Consider the following 27,974-nt stretch of genomic DNA (forward strand, 5'->3'; position numbering starts at 1 on the left):
TCCAACACCATAACCATATGTAAATAAACCTGGCACTCAACTTTCTTATCTGGAGATTTATTTTATTATCAGCAACAACAAAACGTTTCGGTCTCAAACTGGACCTTCCTCAGTTACGTGCTATGCAGAGGTTAGGAGAAAAAATGTGCCCGTATAGGCAAATGATTGATAGTTTCCATGAAGATGCAGAGTATTGGTCTGTAAACTGCTGACTAGGCAAAGCACATATGGCGACAGACTAGCGGTGGACACCGCGTCGGTCACACCATCCCTGCACGGGCTTTGCCTAGTCAGCAGTTTACAGACCAATACTCTGCATCTTCATGGAAACTATCAATCATTTGCCTATACGGGCACATTTTTTCTCCTAACCTCTGCATAGCACGTAACTGAGGAAGGTCCAGTTTGAGACCGAAACGTTTTGTTGTTGCTGATAATAAAATAAATCTCCAGATAAGAAAGTTGAGCTCCTGGCTACAACTGACACCCGATGGCACAGCTGCATATCAGAGCCCGGAGTCACCACGAAGGAATGACACTTGGAAAAGGCTCTAGCTGCCTGCCATGCGGGTAGCGTTTCACTAAGTGGACAGACTGAGAGAGGGAGGGACTTGAGGAGAACTACAAGCATCAGGAACCCAGAGAGCAGCGCAGTAGGGAGGCTTCCAACCCCACCTGGCCAGGGGAATTCTGAACTGCTTCCAGGCTGCGCGGATCTCTAATACCACTTGTTACCTGTGCTCCGGACTGCACCTACAATTAAAGGTAAATAAACTACAGTCCCTGTGTCCTCCAATTATTCCTGCACCCCAACATCCACAACCCCTCATAGACTGGTCTTGTAGCCCTGGGCCCCCCCCGCTTCGCATGTGGGGAGTAGAACCATCCCAGCTGCATCACCATCGGCCCCAGTGGACTCCATAAGCAAAGTCGGCCATTTATAACTGAATACCACAGGTAGTGTCTAAAACAATCCCCTACCAACATTTCCCACATCCCTTTGATTGCGTGCCCAGGGCCACGGACCGGGTCACTGCTGCCGTGACCACCCCTTTAAGAGCTGTCCGACCCCGTTCCAAGTACCCCACGGCCCTAGCGGGTGTTGCACCCACACTGTGAATTTATTAAAAATCTAGTTGTAAACCACTTTGTGGGGTATCTTTGTAGGTATGAGAAGTGCCCAACCTAGCAGCTTCTCGGAGAATCATCCTGCAGATTGAAGTGTGCCATGTATGACAGCCAGTATGTTTAGAGTATGTGCACACATGTTTTAGACGCCGTTGTACTGGCATGGTTGTCATCTTTTTTTTTCCGGCCCCTTTTTTAATTCTATATATATATAAAATAGTGTCTGCTTTCAACCAAAATGGTCAGGTCACTTCTTTTAGCCGCTTTAAAGCTTTCTTAGCCTGAAGCTGTTAAAAGAAGAAAAAAAAATGGAACATGTGCACAGCAAGGTGTTCCTAGATTGCTGTGCAAATGTTCATTATGTTTAACCTTTATCGAGGTGGAATTCGACTGAAAAAGACGGTGAGTGCACATAACCTTACACGAGTTCCTTGACTACTGTACATATGTATTTCACACATCTGCAATATATTTAATAAAGTAACTCCAAAACATAGGCATGAAGTAATAGGACACTGACAGGTATTGAAAAACTATAAGGACAGTAAGATTACCTGGAACCTTGGGAGAAAGCTTTCATGGAAAATTCTACTTACAGTATGGTTACTTATTATATGATTAAGAAGATGTTTTGTAGATGATCCCATGTATTCTACATAACATCCAAAACCATTGAGCAATGACTGCTTATTTATTATGTAACAGCTCTGTCATGGTTAAAAGAGAATCTCACGGGCACAAAATGGGATCCCAGTATACGGTTACTAATATTTATTGATGATATGCAGTAAGACGCTGCACTGAGAAGATGGATAATGCCTTTCAGATGACAATGAAGATGGATCTTGAAAGATCTTACATTTTGAATCCATAGTTTAGTAGTCTCTAAATAGAAGACTCCTGCAAAATAAATCATGACATAATGGTCAGAAATGTAATACAATTATTCATAGCCATAGATTATATAGTGAGGCGACACATTATTGTCAGAAAATGTAATACAGTTATGCATAGTATAATACTTTAAAAATATATTTGGGTTTGTTCTTAGTTTCTTACGAATTCCACCTCTTCTTGCACAATACACATGCAATATATGAGTGGACCCATGGAAGTTCAGGTTCGACCGAACTTTAGTCCAAAGTTCAATTTGGGCACCAGAACTGTGCATGAACTTCAACCTAAACCTGAAGCCCATAGAAATCAATGGGGACCCGAACTTTGGAGCTCTCTCTCTCTACTCTCTCTCTCTTTCTCCTCTCTCCTCCCCGAACTTCAAACAGACTTCAAGGAGGGGTCAGTGTTCGGAGTTCAGCACCGGACACTAGATGTCCGATACCAATCCCCAACTTTGCAGTTCAGGTTCGCTCATCGCTAATTACAAAGTGTGAGAACTACAAGTATCCAAATCATTTAAACTGAACATGCATGGAATTTCTATGGTTGAATCAACAGTATCTATCCAGCAGACATCTCTAGTGCCACATAGCTAGGATATGGGTTGAAATCCAACCTGTCTGACTACTGTTTCTTCTCAATGGTAGATGTATAGGGATGTGGCTTTGTCATCATAAACTAGAAACTATCTGTGGGGTTTGCAAAAGCACTAAGAAGACCCACAGCTATAGTTAACATAAAAGTTGGGTCAGGTTCTGTTCCCAGCTTGATGATATGCAGATCATGTCGCAATTATGCAACATATAGATCAAGAGTGTCACATAAACATAAGGTAAAATCCAAAATTCTTTATTTCAAAATATAAAATATATATATGATATTTTATATTTTTAAAGTATTTTGGATTTGACCTTACAGTATGTTTATGTGACACTCTTGATCTATATGTTGCATAATTGCGACATGATATATCACTGTATGAGGAAAATGGGCTTGGGTATTATGCTTACTATTATCTGTTCACAGCTTTGTTAGAAACTCGTTTTGGAGACTTCTATGCAAATAAGAAAAAAAAAAAAAGGCTCACATGTGCACTGTCGGGATAAATCAGGATGAAACTACAGGATCTAGGACTACAGACCAGGTAAGCTGAATTCATTAACTGGCAGCGGAAGTCAAAGATTCAGGGGGTTAAGTAGCAGACAGCCACACCCAGGTCTTTCTGGAAGAAGTAATCAAAACCAGACAAGTACTAACCCCATGGCTCTCTGATTTAGCGGCACCAAAAGTCCCAGGAATAAAACAGGACTGTCACGGTCATACATCGCTAGCAAAAAAAGACGCAGCCCAGGGGTCAAAGTGGAGACAGAGGGGTCAGGAACATGTTACAAGCATTTATTCTGTTCTGTTAGTATGCTACAAGCCAATCATCTTCAAGTCTCTACAGTTTTTATAGGCTCACAGCTAGCGTATATTATTTCAGGTCACGCTCAGTTCAGTATAGCTCTCTCGATATTGGATCCGATTGATGGGACATGGACCTAGAATATGGGATTGCAATTAGCTTGTCATCACAGCACAATGCATAATAACAAATAGTGACGACAGAGTCAGACAAATGTTAGAATGTGCAGAGGCAGCTTGTAACATTTTACTCTATAGGACGACTCTACAGGAAACAGTAGCAGGACAATTGTCTCTTATTCTATTCACAGCCGAAGTCCCTAACAAAGAGTAGAGCTCAAGTGATGCTCCATCAGCACAGTGCTGTGAAACGCATTAGCCAGGGCTGATATCAGAATACAGCCAAACTTCCACAGCTCACAGATCAACCTCGGTCTATTAAAAAAAAGCATAGAATATTAATGAAAAAGTAACATAAGTAACATGTATAATGGAACTATGTCACATCCACAAACAATATGAACAAGAAGAACATGCAATGCATTGGCAGGATTAGGAATACATATGAAATGGCATGTGCTATTAACCTATATTTCAGACTTTTCCGGATATGAGGGCGGTAATAACACCAGCATTGGTAAGAACATTAGTGAATATCAGTGGACACTTGTGATACTGAGATAGTGACAGTACAATCCGTCATGTGTCTATAACTCAACTACAAGATAAAAATGTAGCTGAATATTTGTCTTGTCATGTTTTGGAATAACACACTTGCGGATGTAGGGCCTGTCTCTGCATTGTGTTCTGCTTTAACAATTTTTATGCTACTTTCGTTACAGTGATCTGTCATTTTTCGCTTTTTAGGACACTTTAGCTTTTGCTTTGGTATTAAATGATTGTCTCCTGCAATCACAAGGGGCATCTGTTAATTAATGGAGCTTTGACCGGCAGTGTTCTCTACAGCAGTAGTCCACATAAGTTCAGAATCTACAAGTTAGGAATAAGAAATATGGTGTAGAAGCAATGTATTGGTATAAAAACTAAATAAAAAAACTCATTCTGCAGTCAAACTTTTTTTGTTTTAAATGTTCTTTTCTATTCATGAATCAATTATGTTTGTATGTACCGTATGTTTGCCGTATTTACATACATGTAAGCAGCCCATATGAGGACTTTATTGGTTTGTCAAAACAGGATTGGGTTTTTTAAGAAAAGTATCAATAGTTTTTTTTAGAAGAAATTGTCCTGACACGGAAGTGTGAAGCCAGAATAACACCTACAGTGAAATAAAAGAAGATCTATTTGTAACTAAAAAGAAACCCAAGGACTAACCCAGGAAGTCTTCAGATTTCACACATATGTTGCAAGACAAGTCCTTTAGTATCACCTGAATTCTCAACCAAAATAATAAAAAGCTTTTCACTACAAAACCATTGTTCTAAGTGTCACGAGTTGATCCCCAAGGCACCATTTGTTTTCTTTAGCAAGACCGATACTTGATAACTTTGGGAAAATTAGCTTTTTTTTCACCTAAACACAAGTATGAATCAGAATATAACAAAAATATCATCTGAAACAGCACTATGCCTTTACATTTTGTAAATGGCACTTTATTTTAAGTAGAACTTTTTTTCGTCACTTTCCTCTTTTGAATATAAAAAGGCAAATGGCTATGGAAAACCGAAAATAAAGATTCTGAAAATGTGGTAATTTCAACCTTTACATTTTCAGAAAAAAAAAATATAGGGCATCTTATTATTAAAGTGTAACTATTATTTTTGAAAATAATATACGTATGTATATTACAGAGTGGTGTTTAGAGCGGTGTTTTGAGAGATCAGTGGGGGTCTCGGGACACTATACAGTGCTCATAATATATAAAAACTTTTACAAAATGATAGTTGCACTTCACGATTATGCAGCATCTGCTAGCAAGTCTTAGAAGTTTTTTTTCTTTTATATATCTCACATGTAAGCAATTTCCTTATTAGTAACTAATGTGTTTTTATATACATTTCCCCAGTCTTTATTTCTGAAAACATATTGCCACTTTTTAAAATACAATTTCACTGGGTAAAATCTACATAACATGTTTCTGCACAGAGATGACAATGATATTACTGTTGATGAGTTGTCATTACTGCTGGGTCCATCTTCAAGGAATATTCACAAGTTACAAGGTGATGGTATATTGTACTTCAGAGAGGCCTCTGTACCAGCTGAGGAAAGAGGACTATGGATTTCCAATAAAAGGCGATTTTACTTGCACTTTCCAGTCTGAATGCTGGCAAACATCTTTTTTTTGTAGATCTTGCCTGATGTGGAAATCCACCTTGTATCTTGCACAATGGTTATTTTTCCTGGTGCTGTCTAAAGCCAGTTACCTAAATATTTTCTTCATATTTATGCTGTGATACATGGTAAAGGGTACAACATGTATTTCACTCTCCATCACTGACAACGTTTTTACAATATAGGTCTCTCACCTCTCTGTCGACTTTTCCGGAGATCTGGAATGGCGCTCAGGAGAACGGAAGGAACGCTCTGGTGAGAGTCTGGATGGACTTGGAGTTCTTCTATAGGTCGAGGTTGACTGAAAATTCTGGCGTCTGAGCTCTTTGACAGCAAACTCTCTACAAATGAGTAAGAACCGTTAATAAGAGTGATTAATATAAGCCATAACAACATATAATTTTCCTATTGAACCCGAGAAGTATATATTTTATACATACTGTGAGTTGCTATGGAGCACCAGCAGATTTTACTTTTTAAAACAACAGGAAGAGAGGAGTCATAGGATGCATAGAAAATCACCCCGCTATATTTCAGAAACCGGGAACCTAGGTGCAGTATGACTTATTGGGTGATTGGCTGCACTAGTCTAAACTGAAGACAAGATTGTTTGTTTGGACTGGATCTGTGTGGTTAGCTAAGATTTGAAGGAGTTGTCCAGGAATATACCATAAAAACAAGGCTGCTTTATTCAGAAAACAGTTCCACACATGTCTACATGATGTGTGTGGTATTGCAGGTCAGCTCTTTCACTTCAATAGAGCTGAGCTTTCATGCCGTAGAATACTATTCAGTGGTATGTATTAAAGGGGTTGTCCGGTCTAAAACTACAAGACTCCAGACACTCTATGTAACTGCAGACTTGTGAATCCTCTCAACACTTTCATTACGCGCTGTGAGGATTCTCTGGTGTCAGCGCCAGTAGCGGCAGTAATGTAACCACAAGTACAGTGGGGGAAATAAGAATTTGATACACTGCCGATTTTGCAAGTTTTCCCATCCACAAAGAATGGAGAGGTCTGTAACTTTTATCGTAGGTACACTTCAGATGTGAGAGACAGAATCTAAAAGTAAAAACCAGAAAATCACATTGTATGATTTTGAAATAATTAAATTGCATTTTATTGTATGAAATAAATATTTGATCACCTACCAACCAGCAAGAATTTTGGCTCTCACAGACATGTTAGGTTTTTCTTTTAAGAAGCCCTCCTACTCTGTATTCATTACCTGTATTAATTGCACCTGTTTGAACTCATTACCTGTATAAAAGACACCTGTGCACACAATTAATCACACTCCAACCTCTCCACCATGGCCAAGACCAAAGAGCTGTCTAAGGACACCAGAGACAAAATTGTTGAACTGCACAAGGCTGGGATGGGCTATAAGACAATAGGCAAGCAGCCAGGACCGGTTTAGACAAAGTAGGACCCTGGGCAAAAGTTTACAGTGGGGCCCCAAATGCTCACATATTGCACCATCACACAGAAATATTTCTGTTGTATTTACATGCGCTGAGTTCAGGCCGTTAAATGAGTGATTGACAATATTGAAGTTTTTCGACGCTTGTTTCCCGGCCTCTTGAGAACGGCTGAGAAGAATGATGGGGAGAGAGAGTCCTCAATACAATATAATGCAGGTCCCATATAGTACATATGGTATAATGCATTAACCATGGTCCTTAATAGAGTATAATGCAGCCCCTCGCAGAGTATACTGCTACTGCAGCTTCCCTAAGAGTATAATGCAGCCCCCCTCAGAGTATACTGCAGCCCCCCTCATAGATTATACTGCAGCTTCCCTCATAGAGTATAATGCAGCACCACACACAGTATAATGTAGCCTCATCATAAAGCATAATGCAGCCCCCTTACAGTTTAATGCTGCCTCCTCAGAGTATACTGCAGCCCCCTCAGATTATACTGCAGCCTCCATAGAGTATAATGAAGCCCCCCTCAGAGTATAATGCAGCTCCCTCATAGAGACAGAGTGTAATGTAGTTCCCTCATAGATCATAATGCAGCTCCCTTACAGTATAATGCAGCCCCCCACAAACACACACAGTATAGTGCAGCCCCCCACACAGTATAATGTAGCCCCTACACACACACTAATGCAGCCCCCCACAAACACACACAGTATAGTGCAGCCCCCCCACACAGTATAATATAGCCCCTCCACACACACAGTATAATGCAGCCCTTCACTCACAGTATAATGCAGCCTTGCACAAACACAGCATAGTGCAGCCCTCCACACAGTACAGTGCAGCTCCCCCACATACACAGTATAGTGCAGTCCCCGCGCACACAATATATGCACAGCCCCACTCAAAGTATTATGTAGTCCCCACAAACACAGTATAGTGCAGCCCCCACACTAAGTATAGTGCAGCCCCCACTCACAGTATAGTTCAGACCTACCACATACACACTCACACAGTACAGTGCAGCCACACACACACAGTATAGTGCAGATTCACACAGACGATAATGCACACACATACACACACACACAATACTTACTTCTCCTCCTCGTTCCCCCGCTGCTCTGGCTTCCGCAGAGCATCTCATCAGCTCCATTGCTGACAGACGCTGAGTCAGAGGCACAGGGGGAGTGATGAGAAAGGGAGCATCACGTGACGTTCTCTCCTCCATCACTGTTTTCATCTGTGTCAGCATCTATGATGCCAATAAATTGAATGCGCGATGTGGGGGGAGGCGTCACTGGGCCCCTCTTACTCATGGGCCCCATAGTAGCCGTGTGGTGTGCCGCTATTAGGGGCCCTAGGCAGCTGCCTGGTCTGCCTGCCCGAAACGCCGGCCCTGCAAGCAGCTGGGTGAGAAGGCAACAACTGTTGGCACAATTATTAGAAAATGGAAGAAACACAAGATGACTGTCAGTCTTCTTCGGTTTGGGGCTCCATGGAAGTTCTCACCTTGTGGGGTAAGGATGATTATGAGAAAGGTCAGGAATCAGCCCAGAACTACATGGGAGGACCAAGTCAATGACCTGAAGAGAGCTGGGACCACAGTCTCAAACATTACCGTTAGTAACACACTGCGCCGTCATGGATTAAAATCCTGCAGGGCATGCAAGGTCCCACTGCTCACGCCAGTACATGTCAAGGCCCATTTGAAGTTTGCCAATGACAATCTGGATGAATCAGATAAGGCATGGGATAAGGTCATGTGGTCAGATGAGATCAAAATAGAACTTTTTGCTTATCAACTGCACTCGCTGTGTTTGGAGGAAAAGGAAGGATGAGTACAACCCCAAGAATACCATCCCAACTGTGAAGTATGGTGGAGGAAACATCATACTTTGGGGGTGCTTTTCTGCAAAGGGGACAGGACTACCGCACCGTATTGAAGGAAGGATGGATGGGGTCATGTATCGCGAGATTTGGCCAACATCCTCCTTCCCTCAGTAAGAGCATTGAAGATGGGTCGTGGCTGGGTCTTCCAGCATGACAATGTCCCGAAACACACAGCCAGAGAAGTGGCTCTGTAAGAAGCATTTCAAGGTCCGGGAGTGGCCTAGCCAGTCTCCGAACCTGAACCCAATAGAAAATCTGTGGCGAGAGCTGAAACTCAATATTGCACAGCGACAGGAGGAGTGGGTCAAAATGCCAGCTGCAGTGTGTGCAAACTTGGTCAAGAACTACAGGAAACGTCTGACCTTTGCAAACAAAGGTTCCTGTACCAAATATTACTTTTATTTTTCTATTGTATCAAATACTCATTTCATGCAATAAAATGCAAATTAATTATGTAAAATCATGCGTGATTTTCTGGATTTTTTTTTTTTTTAATTCTGTCTCTCACAGTTGAAGTGTACGTAAGATAAAAATTACAGACCTCTCCATTCTCTGTAGGTGGGAAAACTTGCAAAACTGGCAGTGTGTCAAATACTTATTTTCACCACTGTATATAACCAGCAGACAGGTGTAGTGATTGACACTTTTCCCTGTACACAGTATACAAACTTATACAAAGAAATGGTCTTACAAAAATGGCTGGCAATCAGTTTGGGATAGGACACGTAAGCCAGACTCAAATGCTCTTTCTGTAAGTCTGCCCAACATTTAAAGAACCTTTTATTCTGAGAGTATGTGTACACAACGTCTTCAGTTGTTGCGGCAGCTCTTTATTATTTAGCTAAAACAAGGGAGCAGTTTCCTAGCAGAAGATGCCTGAAGAATGAACATACTTTTTTTAACTGCTTCAAGGTTTCTGAACCCCGAAGTGGTTAAAAGAAATAACAAAAAGACTGAACATGTACGCAGCAAAGTAGTTTTTACATTGATTTGGATTATGCCCCTATTTTGCGGCAGACCATTTGCCTCCAGACCACTGTGCACACACCTTGAAGCAGCGCACCAAATAATATACAACTGTATACCACTGAGTACAGCGGCCACTTCTATATTATGCTAATCTCAGAAAAGAAAGCAAAGATGAGCGATATATTTTAAAATAAACAATGGCATAATGGGTCACTGATAAGGACGATGGCTACATGCTGCACAATATTTGGAAAATAAGTATTTTCACTAAGGAGATTTGAGAGCCATGCCTTTGGTAGTATGGTCTCTACATGTGCATATATACTGTACTTGCCTTTCAAATCGTTCTGTTGATAATTGTCTTCTTGTCATTTCAAGCTCGGCCTCTTGTTGAGCGATCTTGTTTCTCAGTTGTCCTGCTTCTCGGTTCTGAGTGCCACTGTATAATGGAAACAACGTTTTAGAAGGAGAATAAAAATCATGGTAAGGTAGCGTTAAAAGTCTAATAACTTTATTATTCTTTGTAAAAATGATTCATATTATAAACAAAAATGTATTCAACATAAATCTAAACTGTGATATTAAACATAAAGTTTAAAAATTAGACGTTTTAGGCCCCCATCACACGTCCATGTTTCTGGTATGTGCAACGTTCTCACAAGTACCTGAGAAACAAACACACTGCTGCGCATATGTCCGTGTGACCCACAGGTGGATTTGTCCGTTTTATTCTGACAGCATGGATGACAATACATAAGTGTGACATCCGTGTCCCATCCATGTGACACGTAGCGGAATAGAATGTAGAATAGAAATGAAAGATTTGTATGTGTTAAAGATGTGCAAAGATAGAAATGCATAGTTAGATATGACGTAAACAGATGATAAATAGCTATGGGATGGATAGATATCCATTAGATACATAATTAGTGCCTTGCATGTGTAGTTTACTGCACATGTATAAATAAATAAATGCGCAAGCCCCTTGAGGAAGCAGGGTGAAATGCGTGTCGGGGCTTTAGACAGCACCAGGGAAGCTTTTCCCCTTTGTGCATGGATTATCTCTTCACTGTTAGCCAGCATAAGTACATGTGGGGGTTGCCTGGTTGCTAGGCAACCCCCACATGTACTTATGCTGGCTAACAGATGTAAATCATTCAGCTGCGGCGCTAAAAACTAAAACTCTGAGCACTAAAAAATACTCGGAGGACCCCGAGCATGCTCGAGAAATCTCGAGTAACGAGTATATTCGCTCATCACTAGTAAGGAAGCTGAAACTGAGACCATGCAATGACCAAGGAGAATCTCGCCCGAGGAGAGTCTCTGACGATTTAGGAAGTCGGACGTCCAATTGGCCACCTCTGGAATGTGCACTGCCGAGATCGCTGGCACACGTTACTCAGCCAAAACAAGAATCTGTGAGACCTCCATCAGAACGGACCTGCTGCGTGTTCCACCCTGGTGGTTTATGTATGCCACAACTGTGCCGTTGTCTGATTGAATGCAAATCGGATGGTCTGCTAGGATATCCTGCCAGTGGAGAAGGGCGAGGTAGACAGCTCTGATCTCCAGTAAATTGATGGGAAGGGAGGCTTCCCGAGAGTACCAACGACCCTGGACTGTGTGATTGAAAAAAAACGCTCCCCATTCAAGAAGACTGCATCGGTCATGATCACTTGCCAGTGGAGGGGAAGGAATAAACTCTCAAGTCGAATGGCAGGCACGGTACTGCATAAGTTACGTGCCTCTGACTGTGGAGCCCATATGACTAAAGCCAATAAAATACTATCAGTGCCCAATTCCCCCCTCATACCACTACCCTTGTTGATGCACTAATTGGGATGCCCAGCCGGCCAATGGTTCTTAAAGGTGAAGGCACCTACGGCCACACATACAGGGGTTAAATCCATGTTTCCGTAACTTCCTCTTTCCCCCGGCCAAGACCTGGAAGCTTTTGTCCACCCTCTCTCCCTTATAGATGTCAATGTGGGGTGAATTGCCATAATGACTGTCGGATAGATGTAAACGTGTACATATATATATATATATATATATATATATATAAAAATAAAAATATAGACTTAACGATTATGTATATATTACTAGCCATTGCTAATGTTACTAAGTCACAGCAGAAGAAGCAGAGGAGGGCAAAGGTTCGTAACCGCTCGTTGGCCAACTCGCCTGTCGATCGTGGACAGGAGCTCGGCGCAAGCCGCCCGTTACGAAATGTAATTGCCTTTTCTCTGCTGATGTAATTAGTAAACTGTAACTGACCTGTTCAACCCACCTAGGCTTGTCTGTGTTTTCAATATGGGATTGGTGGGAGGGGGGAAGGCACTGTTTACAACACACAGGTCTCCACAGTCCACCATGCCAATGACTGCCTGACTCGAAGAGGCAGTAGAATGGGACGGTCCAGGGAAGATATCTTCTTGTCCCAAGCTGATAGGAGGATGAGCTGAAGGGGACGGGTATGGAACTGGGCAAAGGGCACGGCTTCCATGGCAGCAATTATCCTCTACAAACACTCGTGTAGAGCCGAAGAGAGATTGTGGGGATGGGCGCCTTAGAGAACGAATCCCCAGATGGAGAGCTGAGATTTTTTCCTCTGGAAGGAGAATGGTGGCAAACATAATGCCTAAGAATACTATGCGTTGGGCCACAATCATGGAGGATTTTGATGTGTTGACTATCCAGTCAAGACAGGCCACAGTATATGTAGTGATCTGAAGGCTCTGGCAACAGTCTTGAAGGACGGAACCCTTGATCAAGAGATCATCCATATAGGGGATAATGACAATCCCTTTAGATCGAAGGAAGGCCAGAACGGTTGCCATCACCTTCATAAACTCCTTTGGTGCAGAAGCTAGGCTGAAGGAAAGAACTATGAACTAATAGTGTTCCCCTGAACCACGAGTCGAAGAAATTTCTGATGTGGAAGACAAATCGAAATGTGAACGTAGTCATCTTGAATGTCCACCAAGCAGAGAAACTCCATGGGTTCCATAGATCCGATTACCGAGCAAAGAGACTCCATCCTGAAGTGATGGAGGTGGACCCGTCGGTTTAGTCATTTGAGATCCAGAACTGGATGGAAAGAACCGTCTTTCTTTGGAACGACAAAGAAGTTGGACTAAAAACATGAAAAACGGTTTTGAGGAGGAACCGGTACGATGACCCCGGTCCGGAGGAGAGATGAGTTGACTTGAAAGAAGAAGCCTGGAATCTGAGCCTGTAGCTTTAGTGGGTGCGACATGAAAAAATGTCTTCATGGGGGAAAAGAAAATTCTATCTTGTAGCCGGAGGTAACAATCTTTCTGACCCAGGTGACGACGACTACGGAGAGCCACGCATCCTGGAAGAGGATAAGACGGCCACCCACTCTGGGAAGATTCCCAGGTGGGGTTGCCCTGTCATCGAACTCGAAGAATAAAGTAGTCTAATCATTTATAGCCCCCGACGAAGGATTTATCCGAAATGCGATTCGGGGTGCGCTGTACTTGGAGAGGTGGGCTTTAAAGGTACATACCATCTTTTAATTCTATACATAACTTGGGTGTGCGCACTGAATATATGTATTGGGGATATATGCATATATGTTATATCACCCACATTTTTGCGTTTTTTTGCTTTTTTGACTATATTGTCATCATATGTGGATCCTTTTCTCACTTATTTTATATTATATATACATTTTCTATATTGCACACATGCACTTTTTTTGAGCACAACTAGTAAATATTGATTGGTGTTTTTTACACATGCATATATTATGCTAATATACACTCACCGGCCACTTTATTAGGTACACCATGCTAGTAACGGGTTGGACCCCCTTTTGCCTTCAGAACTGCCTCAATTCTTCGTGGCATAGATTCAACAAGGTGCTGGAAGCATTCCTCAGAGATTTTGGTCCATATTGACATGATGGCATCACACAGTTGCCGCAGATTTGTCGGCTGCACATCCCAAAGATGCTCCATACAAGGCAGGATGGATCCATGCTTTCATGTTGTTTACGCCAAATTCTGACCCTACCATCCGAATGTCGCAGCAGAAATCGAGACTCATCAGACCAAGCAACGTTTTTCCAATCTTCTACTGTCCAATTTCGATGAGCTTGTACAAATTGTAGCCTCAGTTTCCTGTTCTTAGCTGAAAGGAGTGGTACCCGGTGTGGTCTTCTGCTGCTGTAGCCCATCTGCCTCAAAGTTCGACGCACTGTGCGTTCAGAGATGCTCTTAGGCCTACCTTGGTTGTAACGGGTGGCGATTTGAGTCACTGTTGCCTTTCTATCAGCTCGAACCAGTCTGCCCATTCTCCTCTGACCTCTGGCATCAACAAGGCATTTCCGCCCACAGAACTGCCGCTCACTGGATTTTTTTTCTTTTTCGGACCATTCTCTGTAAACCCTAGAGATGGTTGTGCGTGAAAATCCCAGTAGATCAGCAGTTTCTGAAATACTCAGACCAGCCCTTCTGGCACCAACAACCATGCCACGTTCAAAGGCACTCAAATCACCTTTCTTCCCCATACTGATGCTCGGTTTGAACTGCAGGAGAGTTTCTTGACCATGTCTACATGCCTAAATGCACTGAGTTGCCGCCATGTGATTGGCTGATTAGAAATTAAGTGTTAACAAGAAGTTGGACAGGTGTACCTAATAAAGTGGCCAGTGAGTGTATATTCTAGGATAGATTTTTATGCACACCATGGTCTATTTTTCTGATGGTTAGGCTGTGTGCACACGTTGCTGATTTTTCACGTTTTTTTCACGATAAAAACGCTATAAAACCGCAAAAAAAAGCATACAATATGCATCCCATCATTTAGAATGAATTCCGCATGTTTTGTGCACATGATGCGTTTTTTCAGCGAAAAAAACGCATCGCGGTAAAAAACGCAGCATGTTCATTAATTTTGCGTTTCTTTTGCGGATTTCCCACTATAAAATGCATTGGGAAATGTCCGGAAAAAAATACATCAAAAACGCTGCAAAAACGAGCAAAAAACGCATGCAGATTTCTTGCAGAAAATTTCAGGTTTTTCTGCAAGAAATCCTGAACGTGTGCACATAGCCTCACAGTATAAAAATTATGAGTTATACTCCATTTTAACATTCCCTTTTTTTGTCTGCCCTGTTGTTGTTATTTATTATTTTTTTTTCATTTGTATAATAATACATATGTATTTTAAACTATTGTATTTGCTCTCCGAGTACAGGCACGTTGTATCAGCGCTACTGTTTGCCAAATAATATATAATAAAGGCATTCTTTTATTGTATCATTCCAGTATGTTTATATTTATCTTTATTATTGTCTGGTTGGGGAATAGGGCTGCTTTATTTTATTTAACCATTTATACAGATCGAGGAAGGGCGTAAAAATATATAAAAACAATTTTTGATCTATTACTGATTTTTTTTTTATTTTGTCTCCCAAAGATCGCAGTAAGGCTCGGCTCACATTTATCCTGGGCTCTACGTTGAGTGCTTACACCAAGGTTTCTGTGTAAATCTCTGAAATACGCGATTCAGACAGAACCACCGACACAAGATTCCCTATAATGAAGCAGATGAGGTACTGTGGACACCGTCTGATCTATGATCAGGTGGTGTCCAGCTTTTTAGGCGTGCATAAAAGCGTGGTTTGACACAGTTTTGTGCACTTCTGAAAAGATGGACAACACTGAACAGAGGCCAGACAGAGTCCAGAGTAACTCTGCTACCTCATAATAGGGGGTCTCATCTGAATCACATCATTTGGAGATTTAGATGGAAAACCTTCCCAGATTAACATCAGACCTTAGCTGTTGACTTTACCTCTGCTGCTTATGAAAAAGCAGGGGACCCTCAAGCATTTTTTTCAATTTTTTTATTAATTAACAGGTACAGTAAAAAACACACAAAGTAATCTTAGTTCACAGCCTTAAAATGTCCCTCAAAGTTTCCCAGGCTATTAATAACAGCTCACAGCTGTTTGATTAGCCTTTACTGGTTATTTTATGGGGGACCCCAGAAATAAAATGACAGAGGGTCCTCCCATAATTTCAAACCAGCAAAGGATAATCAGACAGCTAGGGACTGATATTAATAGCCAGTGAAACTTTTTTTTTTTAAATAACCTTACTGCCGATCAGGATCTGTCTGCCCCACTGTCATGCAGATCTGTTAACGGAAATATAGGGGGCTTCCACGTTACTGGTAGTACAAAGGCTCTGGAAAAGTTAAATGGCTCTTCGTCCTCCCAATGAAATTCACAAATTCTGAGCTCCCAAATCCAAATGCCCCCCTCACTTCTGAGCCCCTTAATGTGCCTAAACCACATTTAATTTTGGAATTTTGGGCATTTTTGTAGTGATGAGAGCCCGCCTAATAAACGAGTGCGTGCCTCCAGAAGCAAGAGCTGTGCACTACCACGTACTAGTAACTACAACGTACTGGTGACTACAACGTACTGGGCACTACAATGGCAGTTTGCAATTTTCACTTGGCAACATCTACTGCTGCTTGTTTCTGGAAAACACCCATGGCATCAAAACAATCACTATACCTGGAGATAAATTCCCAAAGGGGTATAATTTCCAAAATGGGGTCACTTGAGGGGTGATTCTGCTCTTTTAGCACTTAAAGGTTCTTTATATGGAGTCTGCAAATTATTCTAGGAAAATCTGTGCTCCAGGAGGCAAATAGCGTTCCATCTCTCCGGAGTCTTGCCGTATGACTACGCAGTACCATACAGCCACATATGGGGTATTTCTACATTCAACAGAAATTGTGGGACAAATTTTGGTGCCATTTTACCCATTTCCCAGTGTAAAAATTTAAAATCTGGGGCTAAAACCAAATTTTGGTGGCAAAAATGTAATTATTTTTTCTTCACTGCCCAATATAATAAAATTCTGTGACACACCTGTGGTATCAATATGATCACTGCACCCCCGGATGAATTCATTGAGAGGTATAGTTCGTAAAATGAGGTCACTTGTGGGGGAAATTCTGCTGTTCTGTCACCTCAGGGGCTCCGCCAATGTGACATGGCACCCTCAAACCAGTCCAGCAAATTCTGAGCTCCAATATGGCGCTCCTTCTATTCTGAGCTTTTCATTGTGCTTCAAAAGTAGTTTTCGATCACATATGGGTTATCGGTGTACTCAGGAGAAATTGCACAACACATTTTGGGGTCCATTTTCTCCTGATATCCTTGTGAAAATGAAAAAAAAATTGGGGCTAAAACAACATTTTTGTGGGAAAATATATATATATATTTTATTTTCACAGATCAACATTGTAAAATTCTGTGAAGCACCTGGGCGTTCAAGGTGCTCACCACATGTCTAGATAAATTCCTTGAAGGGTCTAGTTTCTAAAATGGGGTCACTTGTGGGGTCTCCCCTGTTGGCACATCAGAGGCTCTCCAAATGCAACATGACACCCGCAGACCATTCCATCAAAATCTGAATTCCAAAACGTCACTCCTTCCTTTCTGAGCCCTGCCGTGCGCCCAAACAGTAGGTTCCCCACATATGGGGTATCTGCGTACTCAGGAGAAATTTCACAACAGATTTTGGAGTTTATTTTCTCCTGTTACCCTTGTGAAAATGCAAAATTTGGGGCTAAAAACACTTTTGTGGAAAAAATTAGATTTTTCATGGCTCTACTTTATAAACTTCTGTGAAGCACCTGGGGGTCAAGGTGATCACTATACATCTAGATACATACTTTAAGGGGTCTAGTTTCCAAAATCAGGTCACTTGGGTGGGGGTTCCACTTTTTAGGCATATCAGGGGCTCTCCAAAACGCGACATGGCGTCCGCTAATGATTCCAGCTAATTCTGCACTCCAGAAGTCAAATGGTGCTCCTTCCCTTCCGAGCCCTGTCTGATGTAGATTTTGCAGAGCTAAGTCTTCTGCTCTGTGTATGATCCACCAACACCCCTGACTGGCAGCTTTCTGTGAGCAAGATGCTACCCAGTGGTGATATCAGGGTTACACACATTAGCCTGACTGCTCTGTGCATGAGATGTAGTCCTGTGGTGTTAATCTTCTGCAGATAAAACACTGATTGTATTGTAAACTACAAGATGCAGCCTAATAAAGTGATACATTCTTATAATCAGGGTCTCCTGCAGTGCTACTCTCAGATAAAATAGCAAGAATATGCTGCAAGATTCCCTTTAACTCAGGATTCCCTAACTGGGCATATAAAAATATTTTTTTGTAAAAGCTCAACCTCTTTAATTAGTGTAAAATGTGATTAGTGCTACACAAGGTCTATGGCAGTAATTTTAATTTGCATTAGAACATGGGTCCTTTGAAAAGGATTGTATGGTGTGTTTTATTTATGGTTTTCTTCCATCCAACCTATTCCTTATGAAGTTAATAGCGTCATCAGAACTACACTGACTGGGTTATTACCTGAAAAATGTTGGGTAAAAAAATCATTGTAAGTGCCCATTTAAACTAGCTGATAATTGTGAAACAAAATTCCTAGCAATACTCATTTCCCGATTATCGACATGTCTAAACAGACCAACAATGAAAAGAGAGGTTTTAGCGTGCACTCAGTCTAGAGAAAGGCGAGGGGCGAGGTGCTGGTGTAATGGACCAGTAGGTCACAACTAGTGATGAATTTTGTAATTCACCGCACACTCTAATTGAATGCCGTACAATAGGTCATGCAAACAAAGGTATAAATTTATTAATAAATCTGGGAGCGTAACAGAATACAGCAGCTCATGCGATTCAACACAACGTTTCGGCTCCACCGGAGCCTTTTTCACGTAATCGCTGTAAATCAAAGCATAAATACAATAAATCAAAGTAAAGCAAAGGAAACTTCAAGGAAAGGCAAAGGGGAGGGGGGTGGAAAAAATACAAGGGAAAATCACATAATGAAATGTATCATCCTGGTGTCAACATAATCTGATCACTTCTGCTAGTATATAAGTGCCAAGCGGAAACTAAAGATAAACATAAAGATAAAAAATAAATAAATAAATATAAAAGTAGGAGGCACATGAACCGTCCCAGGGATACAATGTAGGGATAAATTGCGTTAAAATGGATAAGTGGCAGGTTCTCCAAGTAGGGGCCTTGTGTAAGGCAACATTAATAAAGAAAGTAGTGTACACCAAGGGATAAAACTCTAATGACAATTGTGGATACACTCTCTATGTTCAATATAGAAAACATACATTGCAAATAATATATTACCTTATTCCAGTATGTGACAAACATGCGGAAGAGAGGGTAGAGAAAAAGAGATTTTCCAGTGGTGACAAATAAACTGTAAGAACAGTGAAACAAAATTATCATAAAGCTAATAGATACAAGATGTGCCCATAAACATAGATCCAGACAAAGTACCTAGTTAAGGTACCTTCACACATAACGATTTCGTTAACGATATCGTTGCAACGTCACGCTTTTGGTGACGTAGCAACGATCCCGCTAACGATCTCGTTATGTGTGACAGCGACCAACGATCAGGCCCCTGCTGGGAGATCGTTGGTCGTTGGGGAATGACCAGGACCATTTTTTTGTCGCTGATCACCCGCTGTCATCGCTGGATCGGCGTGTGTGACGCCGATCCAGCGATGTGTTCACTTGTAACCAGGGTAAATATCGGGTTACTAAGCGCAGGGCCGCGCTTAGTAACCCGATATTTACCCTGGTTACCATTGTAAAAGTTAAAAAAAAAAAAACAGTACATACTCACATTCCGATGTCTGTCAAGTCCCCCGCCGTCAGCTTCCCTGCACGGACTGTCAGCGCCGGCCGTAAAGCCGAGCACAGCGGTGACGTCACCGCTGTGCTCTGCTTTACGGCCGGCGCTGACACAGTCAGTGCGGGAAGCTGACGGCGGGGGACGTGACAGGCATCAGAAGGTGAGTATGTAGTGTTTTTTTTTTTTACTTTTACAATGGTAACCAGGGTAAATATCGGGTTACTAAGCGCGGCCCTGCACTTAGTAACCCGATGTTTACCCTGGTTACCCGGGTGCTGCAGGGGGACTTCGGCATCGTTGAAGACAGTTTCAACGATGCCGAAGTCGTTCCCCTGATCGTTGGTCGCTGGAGAGAGCTGTCTGTGTGACAGCTCCCCAGCGACCACACAACGACTTACCAACGATCACGGCCAGGTCGTATCGCTGGTCGTGATCGTTGGTAAGTCGTTTAATGTAACGGTACCTTAAGACTGCGACTGCCCGTATGCTAATTGGAGGTGGCCAGATGTAGTCACTCTGTAAAATGGAATGTTATATGTACATCTGTGATGCATAGGTTGTGGTGGTGATAGGAGGGCAGTGTAGGACCCTTAGTGGTTACCTGTCGGTCTTGTATCTATTAGCTTTATGCTAATTTTGTCTCACTGTTCTTACAGTTCATTTGTCACCACTGGAAAATCTCTTTTCCTCTACCCTCTCTTCCGCATGTTTGTCACATACTGGAATAAGGTAATATATTATTTGCAATGTATGTTTTCTATATTGAACATAGAGAGTGTATCCACAATTGTCATTAGAGTTTTATCCCTTGGTGTACACTACTTTCTTTATTAATGTTGCCTTACACAAGGCCCCTACTTGGAGAACCTGCCACTTATCCATTTTAACGCAATTTATCCCTACATTGTATCCCTGGGACGGTTCATGTGCCTCCTACTTTTATATTTATTTATTTATTTTTTATCTTTATGTTTATCTTTAGTTTCCGCTTGGCACTTATATACTAGCAGAAGTGATCAGATTATGTTGACACCAGCATGATACATTTCATTATGTGATTTTCCCTTGTATTTTTTTCCACCCCCCTCCCCTTTGCCTTTCCTTGAAGTTTCCTTTGCTTTACTTTGATTTATTGTATTTATGTTTTGGCAGCACCCTATCCAGTGTAAAAAGGTGATGTGCTGCCGAGAATCTAATGTTCTGAACTTCTATGGGCACACAGATCCATCCTATTAATAATCGTTCTTTTTGCATAGCAGGGTAGTCTAGCTGCCTAAACAGGTTATAAAACAATTTCTGATCAGCTTGCATGTAGTCGATCAAAGGTTGTTTAACGCCAGCGGTTGTCACATGTAAATGTGGCCTAATTGAGATTTTGTTATCTTTATCGTAGGCTTTTGCATCTATATCTGTTCAGCAAAGCCTTTCCATATGCAAATGTCAATATATTATTGGCACTGTGTGTTTAGCAGAATGGCTGTAGCTTAGAGTGACACTATGTAATATTAGCTAGACACTAAACTGCACATTTATCAGCTGCAAAGAGCATTTACTTACAGTTTGGTCTCTGCTAACATCAGCCGGTCTCCGAGCAGCAGAAGTTCTGAGTCAAGTTCCTGGAGCCGCACTTGGGACTGGAATTCTTTGTCTTGGTTTGATACTAAGAGGGCTTCCAGGTTCTTCACAGCGATCCTCTCACTGGCCAGCTGCTTCCTCAAGAGTTCTACCTCTGAGTGACAGGATTCCAGTTCTTGCTGCAGCTGAACATGCAGAAAAGAAGAGATGTCTCACTTTACAGAACATTACAGAAAATTCATGTTTTCGTTTTACTTTATCACCATTTCGTCCTAATATTCTGTCATCATCATTAAGCCGGTTTTCCAATTGTGGAAAAGTGGACCCAAACATTTCCTATAAAGTTAAATAACAAAATCATATAGTACTCACCCTCCCTGGGTCCAGCACCGGTGTTTCACTGCTGCTCCAGTGTCAGTCTTTTGGCTGCCGCAGTGATGTCATGTATCACGCTCACATCACCGCTGCAGCCAATCACTGAGTTCAGCATCTCTGCAGATCTAGATGGCACTAGCCGCTGCTTGGTGATTGGTTTGCTGTGGTGATGAGACCGAATCTGTGGTGGACAGCTGATGCTGAAACCAGAGAGGATAAGTACTATCTGATTTTGTTATTTTTCATTACTGGAAAAAAATCAGGGTCCACTTTTCTAAAAGCGGAAAACCCCTTTAGCAAGAAAAATATTTAGAGCTTTTTAATTTAAACTTTGAGGTTTGTGTATAAAAACTGTTGCAGTCACATTTTGTTTACAAGAGATAGAGAGCTGAAATGGAAAAAAAAAACATTGCATGAATGAGGTACCTAAAGTTCTGGAGCCACATATAAGAATCAGCCCCTACTGAGGTGCCACATGACCGCACACACTGCCCATGTTATTTTCATTCTTGCTTGCTAACAATTGGAAAGCACAAGCTAACTTGGTACAGTCCCTTCTCTCTATAGGCTAAGTATCAGCTTCTATGGAATGTACATTATTATCATATATATAAGGCTAGGTCCACATTGTGTTAGGCCAGTCTCACACGTCCAGATAATTCCGGTACCGGAAAGATCGGTACCGGAGTTATCCGTGTCCGTGTGCTCACGTGGCACATCAGTGTGGCACACGTGCGGCAGCCGTGTGCCGCCCGAGGACCACACGGACCGTGCAGGAGACAGCGCTAGAGTTAAGCGCTGTCCCCTGCTTTTGGTGCTGAAGCCGGCATTCATTCCTTCTCCCCAGCAGCATTCGCTGGAGAGAAGGAATGAAAAATCAATGTTTTTTTATATATTTTTTGTTAAAAATAAGGTTTGGGGTCACCTCCCGCCTCCCACCCCCTGTGTGCCCGCCTGTTTGCATTAAAATACTCACCCAGCTCCCGCGATGCCTCCTCTCAGCGCCGCAGCTTGTCCTGTATGAGCGGTCACGTGGTACCGCTCATTACAGGGATGAATATGCGGCTCCACCCCTATGGGAAGTGGAGCCGCATATTCATCACTGTAATGAGCGGTACCACGTGACCGCTCACACAGGACAAACAGCCGGCACTGAGAGGAGGCATCGCGGGAGCTGGGTATTTCTCTGCAAGCGGGTGTGCGCACAGGGGGTGGGGAGGGGTGGGAGGCGTTTCGGTGACCCCCAAACTTTATTTTTAAAGAAAAAAAAGCAAAACGTCATTTTTCATCTCTTCTGTTCTGCAAGCGCTGCTTTCAGCCGAGCAGGACAGAAGGGATGAATGCCGCCTTCAGCACCACAAGCAGGGGGGCAGCGCTTACTGTAGCGCTGTTTCTCCTGCGGGCGGTACGCGCACACGGAGGAGAGTGCACACTGTTCTCCGTGTGCGGGACGCTTTGCGGACCGTGCTGCCGGAGAAAAACGGACATGTCTCCGTGTTTTGCACACGGACACATGGTCCGTGAAAACACGGAGACATGTGCGTAGACCCATTCATTTGAATGGGTCTACGTGTGTCAGTGTCTCCGGTACGTGAGAAAACTGTCACTACACGTACCAGAGCAACTGACGTGTGAAACAGGCCTTAGGGCAATCCGTTTAATGGATCCATTACCAAGCGGCACTAGCGCAATGTAGCGGATCCATTGCCATCCATAATCGTAACGCATCCTGACGCATGTCAAAACTCGGCATGCATTAGCGATGATGCGTTACTTTGTGACGCACCCTCGAACACGGTCTATCGCGTTTTCGGGTACGTTAGGTCTAACGCACAGCGAACGAACATGTTCGCTGTGCATAGACCTTTATTGCTAACGCATGCCGATGCAATGGTACCATGCGTTAGCGCACTCGTAGAAAAAGAGATTTTGTGCATCAGCGTTAGCGCATCCATTTAACGAATCCGTTAAACGTATGGCACTAACGCAATGTGAACCTAGCCTAAAGCAGGTCACAATAATCCAGGTTAGACAAAAAAATATTTCTGAAATGCCAGAGTTGTGCCTTAGGCTACGTTCACATTTGCGTTGTGCGCCGCTGCGTCGGCGCCGCAACGCACAACGCAAACAAAAACGCAGCAAAACGCATGCACAACGCTGCGTTTTGCGCCGCATGCGTCCTTTTTTTCATTGATTTTGGACGCAGCAAAAATGCAACTTGCTGCATCCTCTGCGCCCGGACGCGGGCGCCGCAGTGACGCATGCGGCGCAAAACGCAAGTGCGACGCATGTCCATGCGCCCCCATGTTAAATATAGGGGCGCATGACGCATGCGGCGACGCTGCGGCGCCCGACGCTGCGGCACTGACCGCAAATGTGAACGTAGCCTTATTGACATACAATTGTCAAAATGATGTCACTGAAACATGTGCCCCAACCTGTTAGTCTCCAGCTATGCAGAAAGCACATGTATTACATGTAGGGTAACTTCATCTAAACCATAAAATGCATCAGCTTAGATGGCACAAGCTTTTTAATGTTGGACACGCATGGAAATTTGATGTAATCATCTAACAGCATGTGAATATAATACCATAAGCCACATGTAGTGCACGCCACTAGTGCATACAGCTAAACAATGAGGCTGTATGCACACTGCAAAGCCAATTGCAATGAGAGGCCCTATGGATGTGTATCTCTGACTACCTGGTACTTTGTGTACTATTTTAGCATGATTTCATTGAATGACACCATACTGAAGAGGTTTCCTGGTTGTAACTACAATTCTACAGTCACGCTATGTAACTACAGACTTGTCAATCCTCACATCGCGCACATTGCACGCTGTGAGGATTTTCCAGTATCAGCACTGGGAATGTCGGTCATGTGACCGCAAGTATACAATATGCACACTCCAATTAGACTGTTACTGGCCTCGCTTAATACCCATCCATTGAGAGACGCACGCCCATCTAGTCGGATTTTGGCCCGGAGTATGCTATCATATACAGGGGGGAAAATCAGTATTTGATACACTGCTGATTTTGCAAGTTTTCCCACCTACAGGAAATGGAGAGGTCTGTAATTTTTTTCATAGGTACACTTCAACTGTGAGAGGCAGAATCTAAAAATAAAATCCAGCAAATCACAAGGTATGATTTTTAATTGAATTTTATTTCATGAAATAAGTATTTGATCACCTACCAACCAGCAAGAATTCTGGCACTCACGGACCTGTTAGTTTTTCTTTAAGAAGCCCTCCTACTCTGCACTCATTACCTGTATTAATTGCACCTGTTTGCACTTGTTACCTGTATAAAAGACACCTGTCCACACACTCAATCACACTCCATCCTCTCCACCATGGTAAAAACAAGCACTTTTACAATTTACTGAGAATACTTTTTTTCCTTTTGTAGACATCTTGTTGCCTAGGTGACAGACCACCACTGTTGTTTAGCAGTGGTGGCTGAATATGCACAGTGCTTACAAGCTCTTTTTTATTGAGCTTGTAATAATTGCTTTGAAGCTGAGTAGGATCACTGGTGCACACTGTTATCCGCTAATGTTTACAAGCTAAACAGCAGTGGTGGTTGGTCTCCTAGGCAACAAGCTGTAAAGAAAAAAAAATAGTTTCTAGCTCAAGAACCACTAAAAATGTTAATAAGCAGCAAATTAAGAAATTGCTTGTTTTTACAAACACTATCCAACAACACTCATCTATGAAGATGGGAATTACTCTTTAAAGGGAAAGTGTAATTCAGAAAATGACCTATTGTTTAAATCGTGCTTTTATGTTTTTTTGTCACGCCTGAAGGCCAGTTGTGCCTGAAATGTGTACGTTAAAATCTATATCCCTTGTTTGTGGAGCCATTTAATATGTTTAAACTGAAATAATGAACTGAAGATTATATTGCGGACACTGGCTTATCTCTTTTCCTCAAGTTTTTATACTAAATATATGTTTTTACAAATTGGCAATGTGTTTTTTTTTCATATGTCTATTTGTATTGAAAACAAAAATCATACATTTTTACTCTGGCTTTTTGGGGATATTTTAGGCAAGCATCCTGTTACTTCAGGAAATCCACATATACTGAAGGGACAATAGACTGACTCAGACCTTTTGTATTGATGCATCTAATGAACTTGTACAATGGTAATTATGAAGGGAGTCAGGCAGGGTCAGGTGTCACATCACTTATTGTGACTGCTGGATCCTGCATTATCAGCTGAGAATAGAGGTGTTATCTGTCATTGTAATCCTATCTCTGATGATAATGAGCCTGCTCTTTCTGAAAAAAATAACAGTATCAGTCTAAAATAGCCCAAGTGGCCAGTGTGAAAACGGCAATGTCAGAGAAAAATTAAAATCCAAAAGACATCTCCAGAGAGGGGGACATATCACTCTCAAATTGAACATGCAGGATTAATTATAGCTAGGGAAGAGAGAAACTAATTATAACTTCAGAAGTGAGAGAGCTGACACTGCAATCTCCATTGAAGTAGGGGCCTCCTGTAGTGAACAGGTCATGACCTCAGGAGATTTATTTTGGGAAAAAGACACCAAGGCTGGTATTCGTTTATACAGAGGTTGAGAAGTACAGGAGCAGGTAATAGGTTTCCTATAACATACCATCTCTGCATCTTGTGCTTTGGCACAGAGTTGGCGGTTTATCATTTCTTTACCAGAATCCAGTTTAACACAAAGTTCTCTTGTAGATGCCAGGTCACTGAGGGCCGATGACTTCTCTGCTCTAACCTGTTGCAGCTCTTCTTCCATTCTTGTAACTGATTTGGTCAAAGAACTTATCTGCGATTTGTAAGACTGCTCAGATGTAATATGCTGAAATCCAACAGGAAAAGTACAGATGCATTAGATGTGAGTGTGCCATAGCAAGCAAAGCTGTAAGTAAAGCATGAGGTTTTGCTACCACAATTAATTTTTTGTGAGTATTTTATGCTGTGTATTATCGAAAAAATGAAAGTAACCTATTTTTCTTTATGGGTGCAGAAAATGTGCAACATCAAAAACTCACCGATAGCTCATCATGGCCTTACAAGTTGAAGATTTATTAAGTCAATTATGGCTTGATTATATGGCCACATAACCTCGCACGTTCTGATGGCTCATAAATTTTATGAAAAATTAAAAACGCTCTTTAATTTTTGTCCTTAACCTGTTTTGCAACTTTGTAGCACAAAAAGTTAGATATTCTGCTAAAATTTAGCAAAATTTGCCCCCAAACAAAAAAACACGGTTTTCACCCTCTCAGTAGCGTAATACCCATCTTTATAAGATATCTTACTTGTTCAGACTCTAATTGCAAGGCATCAGCTCTTTCTTTAAGTCTTCGGCGTTCTGACTCTGCACCAATAAGGACCAACTTTATAGAGTTAAATTCCTTCTCCAGTTGGTGAAATTTATCTTCCCAAATATCCGCCCTAGATGAGGATTTCCGATAATTTTCAAGGAGGTCTCGATTTTCTTTTTCCTGTCAATGGAGAAATCATAATTTTTCATATAACTGTGAGTAGGCAACCATCAACAGGAAACATTTATAGAAACAACATAGATGCCATAACAACAGAACTTAAGTAAGAACACAAAATTAAATTTGGTATAGTTGTCAATGACAATTATAAATCCTACATGAAACAGCCACATCCACTACCATAAGACTTAAAAAATAAATTAATAAAAACAATGAAAAAAATGGAAAAGGATTACTCAAACAAAGATCACCATATAGAGTATGTACAATTTGATATAACATTTCACACAATATAAATAGTCTCACGGGTTCATAAATTCAGTTAAATCCTATTTAAATTAGGTGCATAGTGCAAGTTAAAAGAAATAATATTTAATTAATGCACTAAGCACTTATCTAATGGCTCTTTATACAGTCATGGCTGAAAGTGTTGGCACCCTTGAAATTGATCCAGAGGATTAAGTATTTCTCCAAGAAAATTATTGCAATTATAAATGTTTGGCTACTGACATGTTTATTTCCTTTGCGTGTTTTGAACAACACAAAAAAAAAAACTGAGAAAAAAAGTCAAATTGGACATAATTTCTGGAAAAAAAAATGTCCCAGACAAATTTGTTGGCACCTTACCAAAATTGTGGGTAAACAACTTTGTTTCAACCATGTAATGCTAGTTCAAACTCACCTGTGGCAAGTAACAGGTGTGGGCAATATGAAAATCACATCAAGCACAGTCCAGCTCACCATGGTCGACACCCTTGGAAACTCGGAGCACGGAACCGCT

General features: G+C 41.8%; 1 protein-coding gene across 4 annotated transcripts in view; it reads right to left on the bottom strand.

Annotated features, from left to right (window-relative positions):
- Positions 1-434: 434 nt before the first annotated feature.
- TSGA10 (testis specific 10) overlaps positions 435-27,974 on the bottom strand; it is a 177,355-nt gene continuing 149,815 nt past the window's right edge. For 2 of the 4 annotated variants that reach the window (XM_077296527.1, XM_077296526.1), the window contains exons 15-20: positions 27,008-27,193; positions 26,335-26,544; positions 21,306-21,508; positions 10,350-10,454; positions 5,919-6,065; positions 3,472-3,864 (exon numbers count right to left, since the gene is read on the bottom strand). In XM_077296527.1, coding sequence (XP_077152642.1) covers positions 3,750-3,864; positions 5,919-6,065; positions 10,350-10,454; positions 21,306-21,508; positions 26,335-26,544; positions 27,008-27,193 — 966 coding nt within the window. In that variant the 3' untranslated portion in view covers positions 3,472-3,749. Of the gene's footprint in view, positions 2,029-3,471; positions 3,865-5,918; positions 6,066-10,349; positions 10,455-21,305; positions 21,509-26,334; positions 26,545-27,007; positions 27,194-27,974 lie in introns of those variants that run through there. The other 2 variants (XM_077296525.1, XM_077296523.1) reach the window with 2 other exon arrangements.

This window comes from Ranitomeya variabilis, chromosome 3, assembly GCF_051348905.1.
Source record: "Ranitomeya variabilis isolate aRanVar5 chromosome 3, aRanVar5.hap1, whole genome shotgun sequence".
Taxonomy (NCBI): domain Eukaryota; kingdom Metazoa; phylum Chordata; class Amphibia; order Anura; family Dendrobatidae; genus Ranitomeya; species Ranitomeya variabilis.